This window comes from Phaeodactylum tricornutum, chromosome 10, assembly GCF_000150955.2.
Source record: "Phaeodactylum tricornutum CCAP 1055/1 chromosome 10, whole genome shotgun sequence".
NCBI classification, from domain to species: Eukaryota; Bacillariophyta; class Bacillariophyceae; order Surirellales; family Neidiaceae; genus Phaeodactylum; species Phaeodactylum tricornutum.
In genome coordinates, this window is record NC_011678.1 from 952,617 (window position 1) to 976,485 (window position 23,869).

Consider the following 23,869-nt stretch of genomic DNA (forward strand, 5'->3'; position numbering starts at 1 on the left):
GAGGATTCTTCTTTGGCGCGCCGACTAGTTCGAGCGCCGCGTCTTGATTCTGATAGTTTTACCTTGTAATACTTCTGAGACAAAATATTTCCTATTCACGTCAAAGCTATTCTTTCCGATGTATAACGCTTTCCTTATAGTGGGCTTATGTCTTGAGAAGTCCCTCGACTCCAGGAGCTCTCGATTCACAGTCATTAGTAGAAAACTGCCAGTAAATCAACCGCAGCGAAACAAGAGAATTGACGGTGGGCGGGAGCCCAACAATAAATTTTGGTGACTGACTGTGATCGATATGTAAGGATAATCCGCGGAATTTGGAAAACCGGGTCCCTGACGAATGGCGCTTCTCTTATGTGTGCGCTTACTGTTGCGTTAGGTATCTGAGAGTGAAACCAACTTTCTCGTCGAAGCCTTCACTGTCAGCGATCTCTGCCAAGTTCCATTTGAGAGCTTGCTACCTAGAACATACCAACTGACTGTGAGTAGCGCCTTCTCCGGGTAGAGTGTCCGTTTGACAATGCCTGGAAGCAAGTTTTTGGCTTTGCAAAGGCGGAGGCAGCGTCGTCAAAGTTCGCTGGCTAGTCGCTACTTGGCCTCTGCGGAAGAGGCTGAAACTGCAGAACTGGAGAACGTGTCGTATCCAGTCTACCCACAACGACATCCGAAGCGTGGCTTAGACTCTACCACCAACGGAACACGTTCACCGAGCTCACCCAGATCCAAGTCGTCGCATGCGGCGACATCTACGAAGACACTACAAACCGAAGGAACGGAGCCGACGCTCGATCAGAGTGGAAGTAGCTCACAGACTCTGCACTACGCCAGGGAAGAAGACGGAGAACCCTCTTTTCTCCATCGCAAGTCAATCATACCAGGACGAAAGCGAGGATGGATGGAAAAGTTCGACCCAGGTCGGTGTCGGGCAGCAGCAACCACACTTTCGATCAAGAGCATCCGCCAGTCTTCTGCTACTTACCCACGCAAATCTACGCCGGCATCGACTTCCACTGCTCGTGGTCAGGACCCCTGCTTTCCAAACGCGTCATCGGCGTCTCCGACAGATCGATTGCAGGTTTCCGCGCTTGCGTCTGATTTGTCCGACAGTAGCAGTCTCACTTCACTGCACACTTCCGAGACTGCTCACTCACCTCGCTCCAAGCTAGAAGTTGCTCAGTATCGTCAAGAGGATGCAGACTTGGTAGACGACACATTATCGTCACGGCAGCCTTCGCATTGTTGGCAGAGTCCCGAGCAGCCCTTCTCGATCGCGAGGCGCTCTCTTGGTCGATCGCTCGATCAAGGATTGGAGCTCGTCTTCGATACGGGAAACTGGGCCCAGTGCAACGGGGTAGAGTTGGTACACGATGCGGAACGCAATAATGAACAAGTCAGAGATATTGAAGTTAAGCGATCCGAGTCGGTGTACTCGTCCGCATCGACACAAGTTGCTACAAATCGAGCCCTAGATACGGTAGTGAAAAGGATTGGAAATTTAGGAGAACCACAAAGAGCCGCGCAACATCAAACCGGGGTAAGCGATCGTTGTGGTAGTCATTCACGAGAGTTTGTTGGAGCAGCGGTATCAACAATTGATCGAGAAAGATGCGGTGGAAGACATCCTATGCGGTATACGTTTGGGGTTTCAAGCGAAAATTCTAGAAAAATGGAAACCACCAGCATTCTGTCATTGAGTTCCAACGATGAATCATCACACGTGAGCTCTCTACGACCGTCTGTGTTTGGTACTGGACAGGGAAAAAATTGCTCACGAGGAATGAGACCTCCAGTTGGCTTACAGGGTGGCAAATTTGTTTGGCAAACCGAGACGGGGAGTCGGCCAGTGGATATAGACATGTCGTTGCAATCCCATGACACACCGAGCTCTGTTGGAGTTAAAATTGATGGATACTTTTCACGTGTTTCGGTGACTTGTCCAGGCTCTAACGCGTCCCCTTCAATGCTTGCTTCCTCATTGAACCAATCTCTCCCCCCCAGTGCCAGAAAACGTTCCGGGAAAGAAAATGAGAATGGAAGAAAAGCACTCATCGAAAATATCAATGTCGCAACTCACGAGCAGAGATATTCTGCTCTAGCAAAGTCTGAGAAGGCCCCGACCATTCTGTCTGAAAGAGTACGGGCTGCTATTTCGAGCGGTTTAAGGTCCTCTGTGTCCCCAGAAACAAAATCGTCTTATCTCGCAAGCTCCGTTCGAAATAGTTCAGAATTGGAAGGGGCGATCGTTGATGAGGTCAACATCGCTTCCTGTGCTCAGAACTACTCAAATGCAAGACGAAATGCAGCGCTTTCGCAGGATCGTCCAGTCGACATAGGTGGAGATGCGGCATGCGAAAGAAGAAAACAGAAAAATGAGGAATTTGCCAAAATCGCAAAAGAAACTTCGAGCAGCCAACCCGCAAATTCTGTAAGCGCTGTTGAAGGCTGTGCTTCCGACGTCTCATTTTGCACGAAACTGGCAAACAAGAGCGCTCCTGTCAACCGTGATTATGCAATTAAGTCCCACCGTCCAGTGAGGATAGGACGGCGGATTCCCCGAGCTGCTGTTGCATTTTTGTCGGCTGCTACGAGGACCCAAAATACCCCAAAGGACCCCGAGACAATAGAAAATCTTCCGTACTCATGTTTAGATCAAAATGGAGAAGTAAGCCTCGACTTTGAGGAGAGAGGTTTGGAAGAGCAAAAACCTTTCCAGAACGGAAGATATATCGACATGCGACGTCGTAAATCAACCTCCGAATCTTTTGAGAAGGGTGAGGAGAAATACATTGGTGGCAGTGAAGATGGGGTCCGAACCTTTCGCGAACGATGCGAGGCCCCTCATGGCCGAGCTCGATCTGTCAACGAAGTATCGAGAAAGCGAGCATTGTTTGAAAAGAACGCAAATATTGTATTGAAACGCACGGGCAGTGGCAATATCAAATTTAAAAAAGCTTTTGCACACTTTGAAAACGTGAAGACAACTCCATCCTTGTCAGGAAAAATACGCCGAGAGTCCACGCCCTTTTCAAATTCATACAGCAATACTGCATCCGACAATAAAGCATACGCAGAATCCTGGAGCGTTTCAGTTACAGATCGAATCAAGCTACTCAATTCGAGACATGTAACTTCAAGAGAACCTCAATGGCCTGAGCACCAAGGTCCTATGTGCAGCAGGTTCCATTTAAAAACGAGATCCGGCAAAGCAGATAGATTTTATGTGTTACATGCCGCCGCTGAAAGTTCTGACGACCTTAATGCCCGTCGTTGGCTCACAACAAATGAGCATGCAAGTGAACGGAATGACGGAACTTTTTCTCCGGAGCTGAAATTGCCTATTTCCGGAACAAGCAATGATCCGAGGATGCAGCCTGATTTCTTTTCTTGGACTCTGTCACCAGCTTCCACTTGTTTATCGACCGACTGCCAACCACCAGACACTCTCTCTGAATCACGTAAGATATCAGGTGACGAGGTCGCAAATGTTCGTAGCAAAGTTGCTTTGTCTAGTGTCAAGCCTGTTCCTGCCTTGCCTTTTCTTCCAAAACCCATTGCGCTCAAATCCGTTCCTTCGCGTCACTGTTTCCAGCGAAGCAATGCATCGTCACAAAGTAACAAAGGCATCCCCATTGTCCTACATCCAATTTCTCGCCCTTGTGCACCCAACGACCAGTTGCTCGGGAGTGTTCGTTCATGTTCCGTAGCTCACGTGATTACTGGGAAAGATATGTCGAAAAGATTTCCGCCTCTCTTTGTGCCAGAGACAATGCCACCCGCGCGCTCGCCGACTCTAGTGCCATCTGAGGGCCCAGAAGCCACGGCTCCAAGAACACAACAGAGACGAAAAGTCATTGAAATTGAGTCGAATTGTGCTGAGAAACCCGGGAAGGCTTCTGAAAAAAAATTGGCATCAGTACCGACTCTGAAAGCACCTGACACAAGCGCACTCCACGACTCTTGCATATTATCGCAAGTATTGACTCTTGAGCCTGATTTCTCTCATGCATCGGATGAGTCGTCGCTTTCCCAAAGTGGGAGTGAATATTCCTCTGGGGTCACGTTAGATCTTTCCATCGCTGATGTCTCGTGCCTGACAAATCCTACTGCTTTTGTCAGCAAAGTAGGCGATTTTTTCGAGAACGAGACGCTAAGAAAGCAAAATGCTTCGGTGACCCATTCAAATCCCTTCCTATCGAAATCACATTTATGCTCAGATACAATCAAAGCGTCAGCAAAGAGATCTGAAGCGTCTTCGAGTCAACCGTCAGAGGCGGCAGCTCCGCTGATAGCTCGGGCAATGAGACTCCGACCAATGTCGGACGAGTTAAGTGCTGGCGATAGTCTTTTTGCTGGTGGGGCTTTGGATGCTGGTCAGTGGGACCAGCCAAGGGGACATTATTTTGCTCCTGCGCCATTCACATCGAGAGCTCCCGTGCCGACGGCATTGTCAATCGAGAAATCGAATTTGACTTCACAGTCAGCAACAGAGGACTTTTTAATGAAAAATACTGGTTGGGACCTAGCAGACGTCAATTCGCTGTTTCCGGTTGACAGCTCCTTCGCTGCCGATCTATTTGAATTTGAAACAGAATTGAGTCCGGCAAATGCGGAAGCTAACGAACGTTTCTTTGTAACCTCCAAAAGTGAGAATCTGATAAGTCAGTCTCCTTCTGAAATTGAGGTGGTATTACTGGGATCGTCTACGCTGGTCAACAATGAAGACGCCGACCCTAGAAAGTCGAAAATGTCTTGGGGAAACAAACTGGTTGGTGCTCGCTTAGGTTGTAATTCTTTGACGGATGATTCGCATCCACAGCCGCAAGTGAATCATCACCAACTAAAGGCACTCACCATTTCATTAGACGCATCGCAAAGGATTCCTTTTTCATCGTCCAATAAAGTTTCTGTTCGGATTTGCTCTCGTCAGAGAGATGCTGCCTTAGACAGCTTGAGAATGATGGGACCGTCAAATGTGGGAAAAACACCCGATATTGACGAGTTCACCGCAACTTCTCAGTTGATTGAAGACAACCAAACATGTAAAATATCTTGCTCTTCATCATTAGCTTTGAGCAAGCATTCCTTTGCTTTAAGTGATGCGACTCACAGCTCGAAGAACATTCCAATAGCAGCACCTGCATTTTTGCCAATTCAAAGAACAATGACCGAGAGTAGGGGGAGATTACCATCATGGCAAAGACAAACAAAACCGCCACATTCTACCGATCAATCACATCACATGTACAGGGTCTCTGAGACATCAGGGACAGCTCCGAGTCCATCAGGCATACCCTCCCAACGCGACACACACACCGCGCTTGTCGACCGACTGAAAAGGTTGAAGGAAGCCCGACTGCGACGGTCCAATGCAGCAGTGACGTACGATGTGCCAAATATACACACGCTCCACGGACCTGGGCCCTCAGTCGAACATGACGGTTTGTCCAACAGCACTTTGTCAAGTACACGATTTGGAGGTAGAATATTCTTATCCTCATTGGATGTAGACTAGCTGTAAACTGAGGACAAACTCAAGTTAAAAGGGGACATCAGACCGCCAATCTTTTCTTTCCTGTCGATTAATTGTTTCCTAATGCAAGTTCTCGTAAAGTTAACGTGAATCAACGTTTACGCACGCACATAGAATCTTTCCAATGTGGCGAAAGAGAAAAGCTAGAAGCTCATGAAAAACAACAAGGATGTTTCCGAAGGGATTCTCGAGGAAAATGAAAAAAGACCAACTCCATGTTAACGACACAGTATTTTTCATGTCTTGTGCATTTCCTTGCCTGGTACGACGAGGAAGTGGAAAGGTGTCCGCATACATTTCTCACGGCAATGTACAAAGGCGAACATTCAGTTTTTTTCGGAGTTCACATGAAAAAATCTCTTTCGGTGCAGATCACTCTCAACAAGCTTTTCCTTTTTGTCGTTTGCACGCCCACTATGAAAACGACAATGGTAAAAAGCGATTTTGGTTCCTATTTTCTCATTGGCCATGCTATGGTTAAACATTTGCCTCAATTTATATATTTAGAATTTGACGAGGAAACTGGGCCAGGCGGACGGTTCTACCTTTGAGTTGAGAACTTTGCAACTCGCGTATCGCCGCTCTCGCCCAGGAAGCGTCCGCAAAGTGCACAATGTAGGTCAGCGGTGCTTGCTTATTGTTGCTCCTCTTTCCTGGCCACAATTCGATGGGAGGTCCATTCACAGTGAGGTCAAAGCGGCTAAAGAAATGAATAAGGCTTATGGCGTTGGTGTCGAAAGGGCAGTTCTCAACACGTACTGTGGCGTCAGTGACCTTCGGAAAGAGCAAATCGTCCGCGCTGTTAGGTCCATTACTGGAGACAATTTTGACTTGCTTCCAAGCGCAATAGAGAGGGTTCGTCTGCGAATATTTCAACAGCGCGAATACCCTGGATCGACTTGGTAAACGAATATGCCAACCCATGGGTCGCCCAAACGGAGACAGAATAAGTCTAGCTTCCTGAACCCAGGCATCAGAATCTATATTTTCCACGACAGGCAACGTATCCCGACTGTCAGAATCCCATGCTGCGTCCATGTTCAAAACAGATCCATTTTGGATTTCTAAAACTGCGTTCCTTATACCGTCAAGAATGGCCTGAAGAGAGGATAATGGTGGAATTCCTTCTACTCGGACCCATGAACTTGTTGGAATAGCTTCGCCTGAAAGGTTGCTGTAGTGCCCAGCCAAAATTCCTTCCTGAGAATTTGTTTGCACGCCCGCAGAATGTTGTTTGTCGTGAAGGAAGTGCTTTCTAAAGACCGCAGGTTTGGGGCTGAGTTCGCAACTGTTCCGGTTCGCAGCGCGCGACAGTTTGGACATAGTCGAGCTGTCGTGATGGACAAGGCATGGCGCCATATTTGGTCCTTCCAAACTCTCTACGTCCGTACCCTCAACAGAATTATGAACAAATTTTGACTGGGGAGCTTCTGTGGATATGCCAGGAGACCCAAGAGAAGTAAAGTTCACCGCCAGTCCTCGCCGCAGTTGAAGACAGCGCGGCATCACCGGACAAATTGACAGTAAAGCATAGTTCATTGTTGCAGCTTCCTTGCAAGCTTTCGTCGGAGGTGGTGTTTGGAAGTTTGCCTCCTGCTGTTAGAAGACGCATATAGTAACTAACAGCCTGTTCTAACACCGTAAATTTGTCGTGGTTCCCATTCGTTCTCCCATGTGTTGACATGAATGAAAGTAACAGCCGGGTTTTGTATTTTCTATAGAGGTTGGGTCTTATTCAGAGTCAAGTCACTATTTCCCCATTTGGGCCAAAACGAAAGATTAGCTAATGTGAGTGAAAACTTTGAGCTTTCACAGAGCCTTCCTGGCCAAAGAAAGGCATGCTTCTCTGAAGCCAATTAAAGAATATTTCTCTGGAGCCAAAAGGTAACATGGCTGCAAAGGCCACCTTAATTGTAAATCTTTTCCCATTGTAGTTCAGGTTTGTGGCCATTGCTGTTGACAAAGCAACCCAAACTGAGACAAAACAGAAAAAAGCATATGGTATTGGCTTCTTAAGGCGACAATTCTTAAAAACTGAATGAATGTATTAGCTTCATGCAAGAACAAAGAATGGGAATCCTGCTATTGTCAACTGAAAGACTATTTTTGGGAAAGAAGTTGAGCACCAACAACACTTCAATTTGATGAAAGGTCTCACATAGTACAACCAATGTACATACGTAGGACAGAAACGCTGTTTGACAGTGCGTGGTAACACACGTTGGGCATTATGACAAACAACCTGCAATGTTAGAACAACAATTCCCACGTTCACAATCGTTAAGTAAGGACGTGTGGACACTTCCTTAAATAGACGATTACTTAGAGTGAATCCTGGTTGTTCGTTAGGGAACCGTAGATCGTGTACCAGCTAGATACATAGGATAGGACCACAGTCGTTTCCTAAGTAACTTGGTCGACGATAAAGATTCGGTCACACAAGGGAGTCGTCACGTAATCGTTACAGACCGTGCAGTCGGGATCGGGATTAACTATCCGACTGTCAACAATAGTCGAGTACGGTTGACGATGCAAACGGACGAGTTCCGCAAGGGTGAACAATCAATATCGACGAAACAATCGGTCGAACAGATCCCAACACGCAAGTGGCAGATCTCTCGACAGGAAAACCACACAACAAATACAACACGAGTAGTACGAAGGAATCTCAACAGACCGATGAGTAAGACCTACAAACACTACCTTTGATGTATAGTTGTATGGGGGTTGACAATAGTTACTCTGTTAGGAGTATAAGGGGCGGCTGGGTCGGTGGGCCCTTTTCCGAAAATTGTGAGACTCTTACCAAGAGAACAGACCTCAACAAGAAACACACCAAAAGTGCTCGAAATCACATGGCCAGTGGAATCGTACATGGTGAGTTTCACGCGAGTGAACAGAGTCGGATACTTATATGTCAGTACCACTTGTGACTTGATAGATAATATAAAGGAGGCACGGAGCATTGGGACCTTTGAAAACTTATGCAACAACATGCAATACACCTAAGCAAACCTAGGGACTGTTAAACTCACTTGCTGACAACGCTCCCTACGGGTTAGACAGTGGATACAAGGACCTATGCTATTACGTAATATTTGGATCAAAGAATTTCTAAAACAATGAGTAGAACATTACATTCTATAAACTAGTCAATCTTGCAAAGTCTGTTCAATCCAGTGAACAGTCTTACGAAAAACATAGCTAATCTTGAATCTTCCCACATGTGCATAAAACCTGTAAATATAAATCCCATACAGAATCCCATGGTGAGTAATGAATCTTGCTCCTTACTTGTCATGTGATTTGTGAGACTGGTTTTGTGTCTATTCTGCCATATGTATGTATCCTGTATTCATGACTCCAGGATACAAATGACTTCCATATGTAACGCGAATACGGTGAATTTGCGCAATAAGGCCAACACAAACTCCACACGTGACACGTAAACGCCACGCCCATCGGATTGGCTCACACTTGCTTTTTCCATACTAAGTGGCATACATCCAAGGGACACGTTGCAAGGTAGTGTACCATGACAAAAGGTCAGCAATTGGACCCTGCTACAACATATACTTCAATAGTTGTTTCATAATTTGCTTTTGTTGATGGAGACCAAGGCCCCTTGTTAGTGTCAAATCATTACTATTCTTGGAATGTCTTAGTTCAGTGTGAAGTCAGCTCCTAAAATGAACACTCCATTGAAATGGCCAAGAACAACCCACTTATACTTGTTAGCAGTGCTTTTGGAAAAAAGTCTTGTAGTTCATGTATGGCATTGCTTTACTGTTAACTGGCTTCTTTCCAATTGTGAGTTTTTGCTGCAACGTTTCCAAAACACAAGGGAGACCCAATCTTCATCTGTGGAGTTTGTTTTCTCATCATTTTTGCAAAAAACAAGAATTGTTGCTGAACTTGGAGTGCTGTGCAATTGACTGCAATTGACTTCATTTGTTAGGTCATCATCAGGCCTCCTTAAATGCGGTATTTCCGCAAGTAACCGCAAATAGCTTGTTTGCGGCTATTTGCGGTATTCCTGACACTACAGCATTATACTTAACAACTTTTTATCATATCTATGTCCAGTAACTTATAATATTTATATGAAAGCTTTCTTCTCTCTGTGTTGACAGTTGTATCTTAGTTTTAATGTAGTTTACTCCATGATGGGAGTGGAGAGAGTCTTTAGATCACTTTAACAAGATGCCCAACAGTTAAAGTCAGCAAGATCATGTCAACAGGGACCTGTCTCCCAGTTGATAATGGAGAAATTAGATTCAACAGTTGTGATATTGGAGAAGCAGATGTCAACCCACTACAGAATTTCTGAATAAGCGGGCTCAGAGATCCTAGTATTTGACCCAAGCTTCTACATCCTATATTTAGATGAAACTTGTACTTGTTGGCCCAAAATGTTGAAGAGTACTCCACATTCACTGTACACAATGACTTGTTTCCTAGTACCCTTATTTGCAGTGAGTTTCAAATCTTATTTGCGGATATTTGCGGTGTTTTGGTCCAAAATATCGTATTAAAGGAGGCCTGGTCATCATTCCTGATTGTGAGTGTGCAGTACTCCTTCTTGGCTACAAAAACAAGCTTCCGTACTTTCGTAGATTTCCGGGTCGTAGCCTAGGGCATATGCAACAACTTCGTGTGGAATCACAGTCACATATCGATGTCGGATTTATTTGCTGGCTTTATTCAAAATCATACAAGCCTTTCCGGTAGAAAAATTTCTGATATTACCAAATCCTCGTGTAGAACACGTACATAGGTAGCAGTTTCGAGTCCAAGCCTTCTTTGTTCCCGTACGGCGATATCTATGGATATCATCATAAATGGAATTTTGAACGTGATTGAGCTATTCCCTCATGCCCGGTAAATGGCGCGGACACCATAAAGGGAACATATGATCATATCTTTCCCGGAAAGCTCTATTTCACTCTATTGCTCCAACCAGACACTAAACCTCGATTCGAAGTTTGTAGTAGGACTTTAGTGGAACTTTCAGCTTCTAATAGAGGATGAGTTATTGTAGTCCAAAATTTTTTTTCGTCACTCGTGACTGCAGTCATGAGTGTTTTTGCCAACTCGTGACTGCAGTCACGAGTGTTTTTCGACCCGAAATCGCCAAACTCGCCAAAATAATAAAACTCACCATGGTGGACTCGGATGAAGATTTCTCCTTGGGAGAGGAAGACGAATACACAGAATCTGACGGATGCACTAAAAAGCATGCACTGGAAGACATTGGGCCAGAACGCGCGGCAAAATCGGTCCAATCGAAGTCTACAAAGGCGTCAAATCAGCCGCAGGCCTGGTTGCCAAGCACGATAGAGGTACTTCTACCTATGGAACAAGATGCTTCCGTGCTACTCAAGGGCATAGACTATGATTGAAATCTCTCGGCATGTATCATTGTGGCCACTCTGAGGTATCAGAAAGAATATCTCCGAAAAAAATCCAAAAATAAGGGTAAGAACACACACCCGCCCCTCAAATTCAAAAGACCGTGTGCCGTATGCTTGGCATTTCCTCAAAGGTGCACAGTAAAACCATGTCAGAATACATCCTACACCGTTCTGTGTATACAAATGGATCTGTTGGGCAAGGGAGAGGCGGAAATGGTGGCATAAAGGAAACTCGGATCCCCAATCAAAGAGCGTTTCAATTGCCGTCCGTGAGTTTGTTTGAGGGGAACGGAAACAACAGAAGCAAGTAACGGGACGTGAAGCTGGATTTCTTTGTTAAAGAGGCATACCATGCATTCAAATGGATCCGCAGACAGGAGTGTTTGTAATGAAAGAGTTTCAGACAGCCTCTCGCAATGTATGTCAATATTTGGAAGACCTGGGTAACAATTGGGGCCAACAAAACAACATTACCCCGGATCCGTTAATGATTTCCAAATGCCATGAATATATTCAAGCTCTTGTTGCTAATGAATCATTAGCAAAGGGGCAGAGGCTGCGCAATGTGAATATGGATGACAGTTCAAGGAAGACATTCCAGAGGAGGAGGTTGTGAGGAGGCACTGGAAAAGGAGGAAGGTGATTATTAATCACTTCCGAGGCGGGATTTGACAAAGGTGTACCTCCCAAAAATTATGCGGAAGAAAGCGGAGAGAAAAACGATGTAGAGGATGTGTTTGGTGCGGCTAACAAAGCCGTTTCCATGGAGAACGGAGACATTGAAGACATAGTACCAGTTTAATTTCTCTTTAGTTTCCGGGTTATTTATGCATATTTAGGGCCTTATCTAGGTATCTAAACAAGGGTCGGAGATCACCGAAATACCTCAGCAAGCTTTCTAACAGTACAATCAGTGCATATATAGATAGCTTTATAACGGGGAAATATGTTCCCTTTATGGTGTCCGCGACTGTAAATAGAGACTATTCCCTTTATATTTCAGATTTTACGAATATTAGCAGAAAAAAGAAAGAGCGGGCAAGACAGTGAATTTGCAGGGCTCTGGCCACTTCACTGTCAATTCGAAGATTCAAACATTGCCCAAAATCCTAAACAATTGATGGGTATAATTATTGAAAAGGAAGTCTTTGAAGTATAGTTCTGACAAAGCCCATCGACCAAATAATTTTTCGAATAATAAGGGGCATAGTACTCCAAGCATAAGATGGATAGCGAAAGTGCCTATGCGATTCTACATCACCAAATGAAACTGGCAATTAGGCGAGAACAAACATAGATTTATCTATCTTCACCACGATGCAATTCACAGACAATGCCGAATTCATATGCGCTTATCGAAATTATACCCACTCCGCATTCCCGTACGGCAGATTATCACCAAAATTGAAATCAGCAACATCCAAAAAAAAAGAACCTCTTCCATCACAGGCAGTCCATTCAATCACTTTTTTCCGTGGACCTAATGACAAAATACAATGGTATCAATTCTTTCAACATGCTTGCTGATGTATGCTCGAGGTAAGTACAACTCAATGAGAGGAACCGTCTGCAGTATGCTCTTTCTGCAGCATGAAGTACCAATGTTTACATGTCAATGTTACCAATGAGCTGATTTCTTGAATTGCTCTGCAGTCGTATCTTCAAGAATGTACGATTCCAATGGCCAATCCGGAGTGGTGAGTGCAATCATTGGTTGTAAGCTCTTAGCCCCCTTCATCCTATGTCCATTCTAACTGTGAATGCGGAAGAATTAGATATGTGTCCTAACATTGCTTTTTGAACGCCAGCAAACGACAGAACACCGTAGCCTTGATGGACTGGTAAATTGTACGAACTCAATACTTGACTTCACTTTAATTGATACCGGGGTTACTCCCTACGCGCTGTACACTCTTGGTGTGGACAACCTAGCATCCGCTGTTGGTCCTTTCAACATTCGGGCAAATGTGGTTGACTCTGCCTGTACTGAAAGCGCTCGCATTCGCCTAGAAGGTGGGCCATTCCCGAATCGCTGCGAGAACAACCTACCTTTTACGGCCTTCGGGGACCCATCCACCATGGATATAGAAGACGAAGCTGCTAACTATGTCAAGAGAGCAAGGAAAATCCCTCCTGGAAGCTACACGATTAAAGCGACACCTTCGGCTGGTCCAGGATGTTCAAGCGGAAGCCAAGGAGATGAATTGGCAGTCACCTTCATCATTCCAGAGCCACTAGACTGTACAAACTCAATACTTGACTTCACTTTGATTGATACCGGGGTTACTCCCTACGCGCTGTACACTCTTGGTGTGGACAACCTAGCATCCGCTGTTGGTCCTTTCAACATTCGGGCAAATGTGGTTGACTCTGCCTGTACTGAAAGCGCTCGCATTCGCCTAGAAGGTGGGCCATTCCCGAATCGCTGCGAGAACAACCTACCTTTTACGGCCTTCGGGGACCCATCCACCATGGATATAGAAGACGAAGCTGCCAACTATGTCAAGAGAGCAAGGAAAATCCCTCCTGGAAGCTACACGATTAAAGCGACACCTTCGACTGGTCCAGGATGTTCAAGCGGAAGCCAAGGAGATGAAGTGGCAGTCACCTTCATCGTTCCAGATCCGTCTACCAGTCCCTCGATGGGTCCCAGCGGCGTCATCACGTCGGATCCAACTGTCACCCCAAACGCGAGTCCATCGCAAGAGCCTAGCGTTGCTCCGTCTGACCGTCCCTCGATGGGTCCCAGCGGCGTCATCACGTCGGATCCAACTGTCACCCCAAATGCGAGTCCATCGCAAGAGCCTAGCCTTGCTCCGTCTGACCGTCCCTCGATGGGTCCCAGCGGCGTCATCACGTCGGATCCAACTGTCACCCTAAATGTGAGTCCATCGCAAGAGCCTAGCGTTGCTCCGTCTGACCGTCCCTCGATGGGTCCCAGCGGCGTCATCACGTCGGATCCAACTGTCACCCCAAATGCAAGTCCATCGCAAGAGCCTAGCCTTGCTCCGTCTGACCGTCCCTCGATGGGTCCCAGCGGCGTCATCACGTCGGATCCAACTGTCACCCCAAATGCGAGTCCATCGCAAGAGCCTAGCCTTGCTCCGTCTGACCGTCCCTCGATGGGTCCCAGCGGCGTCATCACGTCGGATCCAACTGTCACCCCAAATGCAAGTCCATCGCAAGAGCCTAGCCTTGCTCCGTCTGACCGTCCCTCGATGGGTCCCAGCGGCGTCATCACGTCGGATCCAACTGTCACCCCAAATGTGAGTCCATCGCAAGAGCCTAGCCTTGCTCCGTCTGACCGTCCCTCGATGGGTCCCAGCAACGTCGACGTCTTCCCTTCAATGGCCCCAATGAATGTTGGAAACCCATTGGGGACAACACCCCTTCCTATATTTACACCAACGCGAGTACCAACAGGGTGTCCAGATACGCAGCTGTGTGGAGGCGAATGCCTTGAACTTTCTGATCGTTGCTGCTCTGACGGAACCAGATCTATTCCAGGAACAAATGGTGAATGCTCCTGTGGCATCGGTGACGATTCCTTTTGTATTGCTGGTAAAAAGTGCTGCAAAGAGACAAATGGCCTTGGAAAATGTCTCTTAGAAAACCAATGTTGCCCAGCGGATTGCCCAGGAGGCTCTTTCGAAAACTCCAAATGTTGTTTTGACGGAACATGTGTTGCCTCTGATGAGTGTTGCCCTGGCGAGGGATTTTGCGACATGCGCTGTGTAGCGGGCCTTCGCGAATGCTGTTTAGGGCGACCAATCCTCAATGTAACAAACAGGAACTTACAGTGCTGCGACGGTAAGCTTACACAGACACCATGTGGAATATGCGGCGGCAGACAGTGCAGCTCCGGGGAGTGCGTTTCCGCTGGAGAGTGCTGCCCCGATGAGGGTCTGTGCGGGACGCGTTGTGTGGCGGATCTTCGCGAATGCTGTGAAGGACAGCCAATCCTCAATAGTACAAGCGCGAACTTCAAATGCTGTGATGGTGTGCGCACCCAGACAACGTGTGGTGTATGTGGTGGTAAGCAGTGCAGCTCCGGCGAATGTATTTCCGTTGACGAGTGTTGCCCCAACGAAACGCGATGTGGGACACGGTGCGTTGCTGATATCCGTGAATGCTGCAATGGGTTACCAATCTTCAATATCTCAAGTGAGAATTACAAATGCTGTGATGGTGTGCGTACCCAGACGACATGTGGTGTGTGCGACGGCAGACAGTGTCCGTCCGGCGAATGCGTAGCTGCCAACGAGTGTTGCCCCGACGAGACACGGTGCGGGACTCGCTGTGAACCAAATCTCCGCGAATGCTGCGGAGGGCTGCCAATCCTTAACAACACAAGTGAAAATTTCAGGTGTTGTGACGGCGTACGCACCCAAACAACATGTGGTGTATGCGATGCTAGAGAGTGTGGATCGGGTGAATGTGTATCCGCTGACGAGTGTTGCCCCGAAGAGACTCGATGTGGGACGCGTTGTGAGCCAAACCTCCGTGAATGCTGTGATGGACGGCCCATTTATAACACTACAGCAAACGACAACGAAGTATGCTGCAATGGTGTGCGTACACAGACTGCATGCGGTGAATGCAATCGTAGAGAGTGTACAACCGGCGAATGCGTGTCTGCTGACGAGTGCTGCCCCAACGAAACACGGTGCGGTACGACTTGTGAACCGAATCTCCGTGAATGTTGCGAAGGACAGCCCATTTATAACACTTCATCAAGTGAGAACTTGCTATGCTGTAATGGTGTACCTACCCAAACTTCATGTGGTGCATGCGGTGATCTGTGTGAGGAAAGCTGTGATGCACAGCTCCTGGAGTGCTGCGAAGGGCTACCAATCCTAAATAGTTCAGACGAGAACCTGAAGTGTTGCAATGGTTTACCTACTCGCACGCCGTGTGGCATATGTGGCGGAAGAAGGTGCAGGTCTGGTGAATGTGTTTCCGCTAATGAGTGTTGTCCCGACGAGACGCGGTGCGGGTCGAGTTGTGCGGCAAATCTCCGTGAATGCTGCGATGGGCAACCGATATTCAATGCTTCAAGTGTGAACTTGGTGTGCTGCAATGGTACACGCACTCAAACGCCGTGTGGCATATGTGGCGGAAGAAGGTGCAGCTCTGGTGAATGTGTATCCGCTAACGAGTGCTGTCCCGACGAGACGCGGTGCGGGTCGAGTTGTGTGGCAAATCTCCGTGAATGCTGCGATGGCCAACCGATTTTCAATGCTTCAAGCGTCAACCTCCTGTGCTGCGATGGTACACGTACTCAAACGCCGTGTGGCATATGTGGCGGAAGAAGGTGCAGGTCTGGTGAATGTGTATCCGCTAACGAGTGTTGTCCCGACGAGACGCGGTGCGGATCGAGTTGTGCGGCAAATCTCCGTGAATGCTGCGATGGGCAACCGATATTCAACGCTTCAAGTGTCAACCTCCTGTGCTGCAATGGTACACGCACTCAAACGCCGTGTGGCATATGTGGCGGAAGAAGGTGCAGGTCTGGTGAATGTGTATCCGCTAACGAGTGTTGTCCCGACGAGACGCGGTGCGGGTCGAGTTGTGCGGCAAATCTCCGTGAATGCTGCGATGGGCAACCGATATTCAATGCTTCAAGTGTGAACTTGGTATGCTGTGATGGTACACGTACTCAAACGCCGTGTGGCATATGTGGCGGAAGGAGCTGTAGGTCTGGTGAATGCGTTTCCGCCAACGAGTGTTGTCCCGACGAGACACGGTGCGGGTCGAGTTGTGTGGCAAATCTCCGTGAATGCTGCGATGGCCAACCAATATTCACGGCTTCAAGCGTCAACCTCCTGTGCTGCAATGGTGTGCGTACAGTCAGGTCGGACGGCGCGTGTTAGGGCTAGTCTAAGGGGAGGGAGATCCCAGAGTAGTATACACATACATGGTGTACAAATTTTAGCCAAAAACTGTCACTAAGTAATCCCTAAGGGCAGGAAGATCCCAGAGAACTAGGGGTATACCTAGCTGTATACAATTTATCCAAAAACTATTTCTAAGTAATTGCTCCGGGATCTTAAAGTTCGTTTGTCTTTTGCATAGGTAACTGCTCCGGGATCTTCAGGTTGGTGTGTCTTTTGCATAGATAATTGCTCCTGGATCTTCAACATAGTTTGTCTTTTAAATAAGTAATTGCTCTGGGATCTTCAACATGGTTTGTCTCTTGCTTAAGTAATTCTCTTGGATTGGTGATAAATCTACTTTTCCACCTAACAGACTCATCCTAAATCCATGTCAGACCAGTATTGACCATATAGAGACTCCAAAGTGACGGACAAACGGATAAGATAACGTCGGGCAGACAAGAGAAGATCCATAACCCTAACCGAAATTGAATTTTGTTAGACCAAGTTGGTGGACCGCTTAATTGCTTGCGTAATGTCGCTTCGGACAACCACTGTGGAGACGGGTTGGACGGACGTGCTGATCCGGACGTGTACCCAGACTCAGACGACTTCATAAGAGTTGTCTCCGGTATGACGTCAAGCAAACAAAAGTCAGCGTTGACTCCTGAGGTTTTGTCGCGGCGATGGAACATCGGCCTGGAATTGGCCAAATGGACTCTGCAGGTAACAATGCAGAAAGGTGTGAGAACAGTGTTGCATCCTCTTACCCGAAGGTACTGGACCCGGCAGTCCCATCTGCGTTTCCCTACCATTTGTTTTAAGGTTTACACGGATACCATGTTTTCCTCCGTTACATCCATTTGTCAGTACAAATGTGCCCAGGTTTTCACAACAAACACTGCCTATTCGCGCATTTACCCGCTGCAATCCAAGCAGCATGCCCCGGATGTCCTCATGAAATGGATCCAGGACGTTGGGGTAATGAGTGACCTTGTTTATGATGGGTCTAAAGAGCAGGGAGGTGGCAAGCATTGGCGTGAGATTGAACGACGCCATCACATACAACGGCATGTAACGGAACCACACAGTCAGTGGCAGAATCGAGATGATGGGGAAATCCGAGAAACTAAGAAATCTGTTCGCCACCGTTTGCAAGCATCCCGAGCACCAAAGCGACATTGGTGCTTCTGTACGGAATGGGTGTCGGCCGTCCGACGGTTGACAGCCCTAAGGGGAGGGGTATCCCAGAGTAGTAACTATGTACCTCGCTGTATAAAATTTATCCAAAAACACTTCCTAAGTAATTCCTCTGGGATAGCAGGGTTTCCCTCTGGGATGTCTAAGTAATCCCTCTGGGATAGCAGGGTTTTGCTCTGAGATATCAGGGTTTCTCTCTGGGATATCAAATACGGTTAAAGCCACTACTCTGGGATACCTAACTTGCTGATGTCCGGCATACAGCCTTCACAGTCAGCTGTTCTTCCGCGAATTGTTTGTGTCGTGTATTTCCTCTGGGATATCATATCCTTCCTCTGGGATATCACCTATTCCCTCTGGGATATCAAATAGGGTTAGAGCTACTCCTCCGGGATACCTAACTTGCTGACATCCGGCACACAGCTTTCACATTCACAGTCAGCTGTTCTTCCGCAAATTGTTTGTGTTGTGTATTCCCTCTGGGATATCATATCCTTCCTCTGGGATATCATGTATTCCCTCTGGGATATCAAATAGGGTTAGAGCTACTGCTCTGGGATACCTAACCTGCGGACGTCGGGCATACAGCTTTCTGTTGTTCTTTGCGAATTGCGTTTGCGTCAGCACGTTGTGTGGCTTTGTCGGCCATACGTACAGCCGTTTTCTGACTCTGGAGTACAAAACTTGCTGCCAATACACAGCTTCTACAGGATTTTTCGTCGAATTTTTCTATACTGTTTACACGGACGGCATCATGCTTGCAGCTACGATGCAGCATGAGAATTCCATCGACCGCGGACATCTTTTGCGGGTATACCTGACTACCACCGGACAAAACTAGTGATGATGTAGGTTGCTGATTTGGAGCGAAATTCGGAGCGTTTTATGAAATCTGGTACTTCATTTGCAACAGACTCGCCCGCTGCTGTGTGACTTCCCGGAAGGGGGAAGACGATGTAAAGTCCTTCCACAAGAGTTTTCGGGAGCAGGTGAAAGCGGCGCACCGGGAGCAGGATATTGGCAGTGGTTCGAAGAAGCGCTAAAGCAAGAATTAGACGCCTCGTAGGACAATCAGGAAAGAGAGCAAACAAAACAAGCGACGGTCGAGCAAGAAGCAAACGACGTACCAAATCGAGCGATACGAAACAGTTGCGTTGGCCCTATTGACAGCCTGGGCTCTATAGAAATAACATCAAGTAGTCTTCTTTAAAATCAGAATTTGTTACGCTTTCTCAATTTGCTTGTAGTATCTGTAGACATTCTAAACACTAAGGAAAAGGAGATCCCTGTGTAGTAAATTTATTCATGAATGCATATTTTATCTTTACACAGGGATTCATTTTTTACTTAACGCATACCACTGGGATCCAAAAAATTCCCACTGAGATTCAAAAGGGTGAAAATACTCCACAGGGATACCTAACTTGCTGACGTCTGGCAAACAGCTTTCACAGTCGGTCGTTCTTCCGTAAGTCGTGTCTGCGTTTTGTGTTGCTTACGTACAACTGTGAACAGTCAGTGTCGGCCAAAATGGACTTGCTGTTTATACAGCTTCTAGCTAGTAGAGAATTTTTCTTTCTTCAAATTTTACAACAGAAACACTCACGGCACCATGTGTGCATCTACAATGCAGCACGCAAACAGCATTGACCGCGGATATTTTTTGCGGATAGGGTAGGCTAACACCAGATGAGACTGGTGATCATGCAGTGTGGTGATTTGGAGTGTAATTCGGAGCGTTTTACGAAATCTGGTGCTTATTTCGCGACGGACCCGCCCGCTCTTTTGTTGCTCCCCGGAATGGGGAAGACGATTTCAAATCGTTCTACAAGAAAATCCAGGAGCAGGTGAGAGCTGCGCACCAGGAGCGGCAGAATTTCGAAGAAGCGCTAAAGCAAGAACTAGCCGCCTTGTAGGGCAAACAGGAAGGAGAACAAACGAAAGGAGCGACGGTCGAGCAAAATGCAAACGACGTCCCAAATCGAGCAATACGAAACAGTTGCGCTGGCCATATTGACAGCCTGGGCTCTATAGGAATAACATCAAGTGGTCTTCTTTAAAACTAGACTTTGTTACGCTTTCTCAGTTTGCTTGTAGTATCTATAGCTGCTCTATACACATGTTGTTTGCATTATGTTTGATGATTATTCTATCTTCTATTTCTATTGTGGTTTCTATTTGGTGATACTTGTTCAGCCCCATATACTGACTGCATCTGCATCTTTCTTCATCCCTTGCATCATGGGTAGGGAAAGGGTCATGCGCGACAGACAACAGCACTCACAGGCTACAATAGCCAAGCAAGGTTTCCTTCCGTCACAGATAGAGTGACCCAATACAACTGCTTTTTTGCCAACACCAGCTTTGGTCAAATGAAACACTGGCAAGCCCCTTGCAACCGGAAAGATATCTGCCAACAGTTCCCGCAATTTTCATTTATCCTAAGGAAAAGGAGATCCCTGTGTAGTAACCTTATACATGAATGTATATTTTATCTTTACACAGGGATTCATTTTTTACTTAACGCATCCCACTGGGATCCAAAAAATTCCCACTGAGATTCAAAAAGGGTGAAAGTTACTCCACAGGGATAACTAACTTGCTGATGTCTGGCGAACAACTTTCACAGTCGGTCGTTCTTCCGTAAGTCGTGTCTGCGTTTTGTGTTTCTTACGTTAGGGAACCCTAAGGGCAGGAAGATCCCAGAGAAGCAGGGGTATACCTAGCTGTATACAATTTATCCAAAAACTATTTCTAAGTAATTGCTCCGGGATCTTAAAGTTGGTTTGTCGTTTGCGTAGGTAACTGCTCCGGGATCTTCAAGTTGGTTTGTCTTTTGCGTAGGTAACTCCTCCGGGATCTTCAAGTTGGTTTGTCGTTTGCATAGGTAACTGCTCCTAAGGGGAGGGAGAACCTTAAGGAAAATGATATCCGGGTGTTGTAAAAATCGACATGAATGTATATTTTATCTTTACACTGGGATATCAGATTTTATATAAGTAATTGCACTGGGATATCAACAAATTGCACTGAGATATCAAATAGGGTTATAGTTACTGCACAGGGATACCTAACTTGCTGACGTCTGGCAAACAGCTTTCACAGTCAGTTGTTCTTCCGCAAATTGCGTTTGTGTTTTGCGTTGCTTACGTACAACCGTATTCTGACACTCATTGTCAGCCGAATTGGACTTGCCGTCGCTAAAGCTACGAGCAGATGAAATTCTCGTCAAACTTCGTCAATTTTTACAACAGGAACACTCACGGCACCCTGTTTGCATCTGCAATGTAGCAAGCAAACAGCATCGATCGCGGATCTTTTTTGCGGATAGGGTAGGCTAACACCAGAGAAGACTGGTGATCATGCAGTGTGGTGATTTGGAGTGTAATTCGGAGCGTTTTACGAAATCTGGTGCTTCATTCGCGACAGACCCGCCCGCTCTTGTGCTGCTCCCCGGAATGGGGAAGACAATGTCAAATTGTTCTACAAGGAAATCCAGGAGCAGGTGAAAGCTGCGCACCGGGAGTGGGATATTGGAAGTGGTTCGAAAAAGCGCTAAAGCAGGGATTAGCGGCCTCGTAGGACAATCAAGAAAGAGAGCAAACGAAACAAGCAAGGGTCAATCAAGACGCAAACATAGTCCCAAATCGAGCAATAGAAAACAGTTGCGCTGGCTCTGTTGACAGACTGGGCTCTTTGGGAACATTAACAACTAGTCCTTTTTAAAATTAGAATTTGTTACGCTTTCTTTGTTTGCTTGTAGTATCTATAGCTGCTCTATACACATGTTGGTTGCATTTTGTTTGATGATTATTTTATCTTCTATTTCTATTGTGGGTTCTATTTGGTGTTACTTGTTCAGCCCCATATACTGACTGCATTTGCAACTTTCTTCATCACTTGCATCATGGGTAGGGAAAGGGTCATGTGCGACGGACAACAGCACTCACAGGCTACAATAGCCAAGCAAGGTTTCCTTCCGTCACAGGTAGAGTGACCCAATTTGACTGCTTTTTGGCCAAATGAAACACTGACAAGCCCCTTGCTACCGGAAATGATACCTACCAACACTTCCCGCAATTTTCATTTGTCCAATGCGGCTTCAGCTTCAATTCCAACTTCGGTTCTCTCCGTCACGATTGCAGCAAGGCATTTTTCATTGTCCACAATATTGCGGCATTTGTCGGCCCCAAATGACATGCTTTTGTTGTGCATTGTGACAGCATAGTGGGTAACTGCGGCCAACAAAAGGTTTTATTTGATCCAGGTCGACGGATGCTGTTTGGCCGTTGTCGTTGTTGTCGTCGAAGTTGTCGTTGCTGTTCTTGTTGTCACTGCAGACAGCACCAACACAGCCAATACCAATCAACGCCAAAACAGACGCAGGCAATGGCTTCGCAGCTGGAGCAAGTTGACTACGGTTCCCGTACTTGGTATCTTTAGGACGCGGTTTCTGTTATACCATCATCTTCTGTTCTGACCATTGCAACTGCCTGTTCTGACCATTGCAACTGCGGCACAGCCTAGCCTCTCCAGCAGTTTCCATGAAAAAGCTTGCGGGCAAAACGGCTCGTTCGTGATTTTGTTAGAATTGTGTGTGTAGCACACGAGAAACTTCGGCATGTCACCAGATGACGCAGACGGTGCGTGTGGCATCCGTCGCTACTTTCCTTTGTCTGTGCAACTATGGAAGCCACTTGTTGGTTCTAGTAACATGTAAAGGATAACTACTCTAAGAAATACTGCGGGAGCTCTTTTCCCACTTCTAGTTGTATTTTTTGGAAAAGAGCATCTCGTAGGGCACTAACAGGCCAACAATTGTTCTACGGATAGCATACTTATATTTGCTTATGAGACAAACTTTGTTCATTCTTGATGAGCAGACCGCTTTATTTGCGGTGTTTTGGCCTGATTTCCGCAAATAACCGCAAATAAAGTTTCAAAATCACCACATACTAAAGTACAAAGTTAACTGCAACTTAGCTTCATTCATGTTGTCACGGTATAGTACCATGCGACATGTCTCCTAGTGATGTCCGTCCTCTAGACGTCAACACGGTGAACGGCGGTTGGAGTGTTCATAAGGGAGAAGTGAGTCGTATGGAAGTTAACTCGGTCTTATTGCATGAAATTCCTAGATACAATGATGTATCGTGCGTTGGAGAGAACGCGACTGAACATGTCGCGTTCTGACAGTGGCAACGGAGTGGGACTGACAATACTTATTGCCTGACTAACGGATGTAAATGGATGCGCTCCATTTCCCGCGGCATGCATGTTTTTATGAAAGGTATTTCCGGTTCCACTATAAGTATATGTGAGCGCGCGTCATGGTATAAGGATACTATGATGGAAGAAAGATATTTGTGTACGTTTGAGTTTGTTCCTCAGGTTTTGTTGTATCTCGGCAAATCGGAGGAGCAACAAGAATTAGTTTATAGCACTAATTCTTCAATCTTTGTTTTATAAGTTCTTTGATCCGCATTGCTAGTTTACGCATAGGTCCTCGTATCCGCTGCCTAACCCAGGGTTAGGGTTAGGGTTAGGGTTAGGGTTAGGGTTAGGGTTAGGGTTAGGGTTAGGGTTAGGGTTAGGGTTAGGGTTAGGGTTAGGGTTAGGGTTAGGGTTAGGGTTAGGGTTAGGGTTAGGGTTAGGGTTAGGGTTAGGGTTAGGGTTAGGGTTAGGGTTAGGGTTAGGGTTAGGGTTAGGGTTAGGGTTAGGGTTAGGGTTAGGGTTAGGGTTAGGGTTAGGGTTAGGGTTAGGGTTAGGGTTAGGGTTAGGGTTAGGGTTAGGGTTAGGGTTAGGGTTAGGGTTAGGGTTAGGGTTAGGGTTAGGGTTAGGTTAGGGTTAGG

General features: G+C 46.6%; 3 protein-coding genes across 3 annotated transcripts; 2 read left to right on the plus strand and 1 right to left on the minus strand.

Moving 5' to 3' along the window:
* Positions 1-5,483: 5,483 nt before the first annotated feature.
* Positions 5,484-7,168, minus strand: PHATRDRAFT_46632 (predicted protein). Its single transcript, XM_002181077.1, has 2 exons — positions 5,777-7,168; positions 5,484-5,706 (listed from the first exon to the last, which is right to left on the minus strand). Exon 1 carries the CDS (start codon positions 7,064-7,066, stop codon positions 6,023-6,025), a length of 1,044 nt encoding a protein of 347 aa, XP_002181113.1. The 5' UTR covers positions 7,067-7,168; the 3' UTR covers positions 5,484-5,706; positions 5,777-6,022.
* Positions 7,169-14,063: 6,895 nt separating this feature from the next.
* Positions 14,064-14,267, plus strand: PHATRDRAFT_13031 (predicted protein; the record flags this gene model as incomplete). Its single annotated transcript, XM_002180895.1, has 1 exon — positions 14,064-14,267. A coding segment is annotated over one exon (204 nt), but the record flags the coding sequence as incomplete, so codon positions are not given.
* A 1,753-nt stretch (positions 14,268-16,020) lies between these two features.
* PHATRDRAFT_36647 (predicted protein) lies at positions 16,021-16,572 on the plus strand (the record flags this gene model as incomplete). Its single annotated transcript, XM_002180896.1, has 1 exon — positions 16,021-16,572. The coding sequence occupies one exon, from the start codon at positions 16,021-16,023 to the stop codon at positions 16,570-16,572; it is 552 nt and encodes a 183-aa protein (XP_002180932.1).
* Between the last annotated feature and the right edge of the window lie 7,297 nt (positions 16,573-23,869).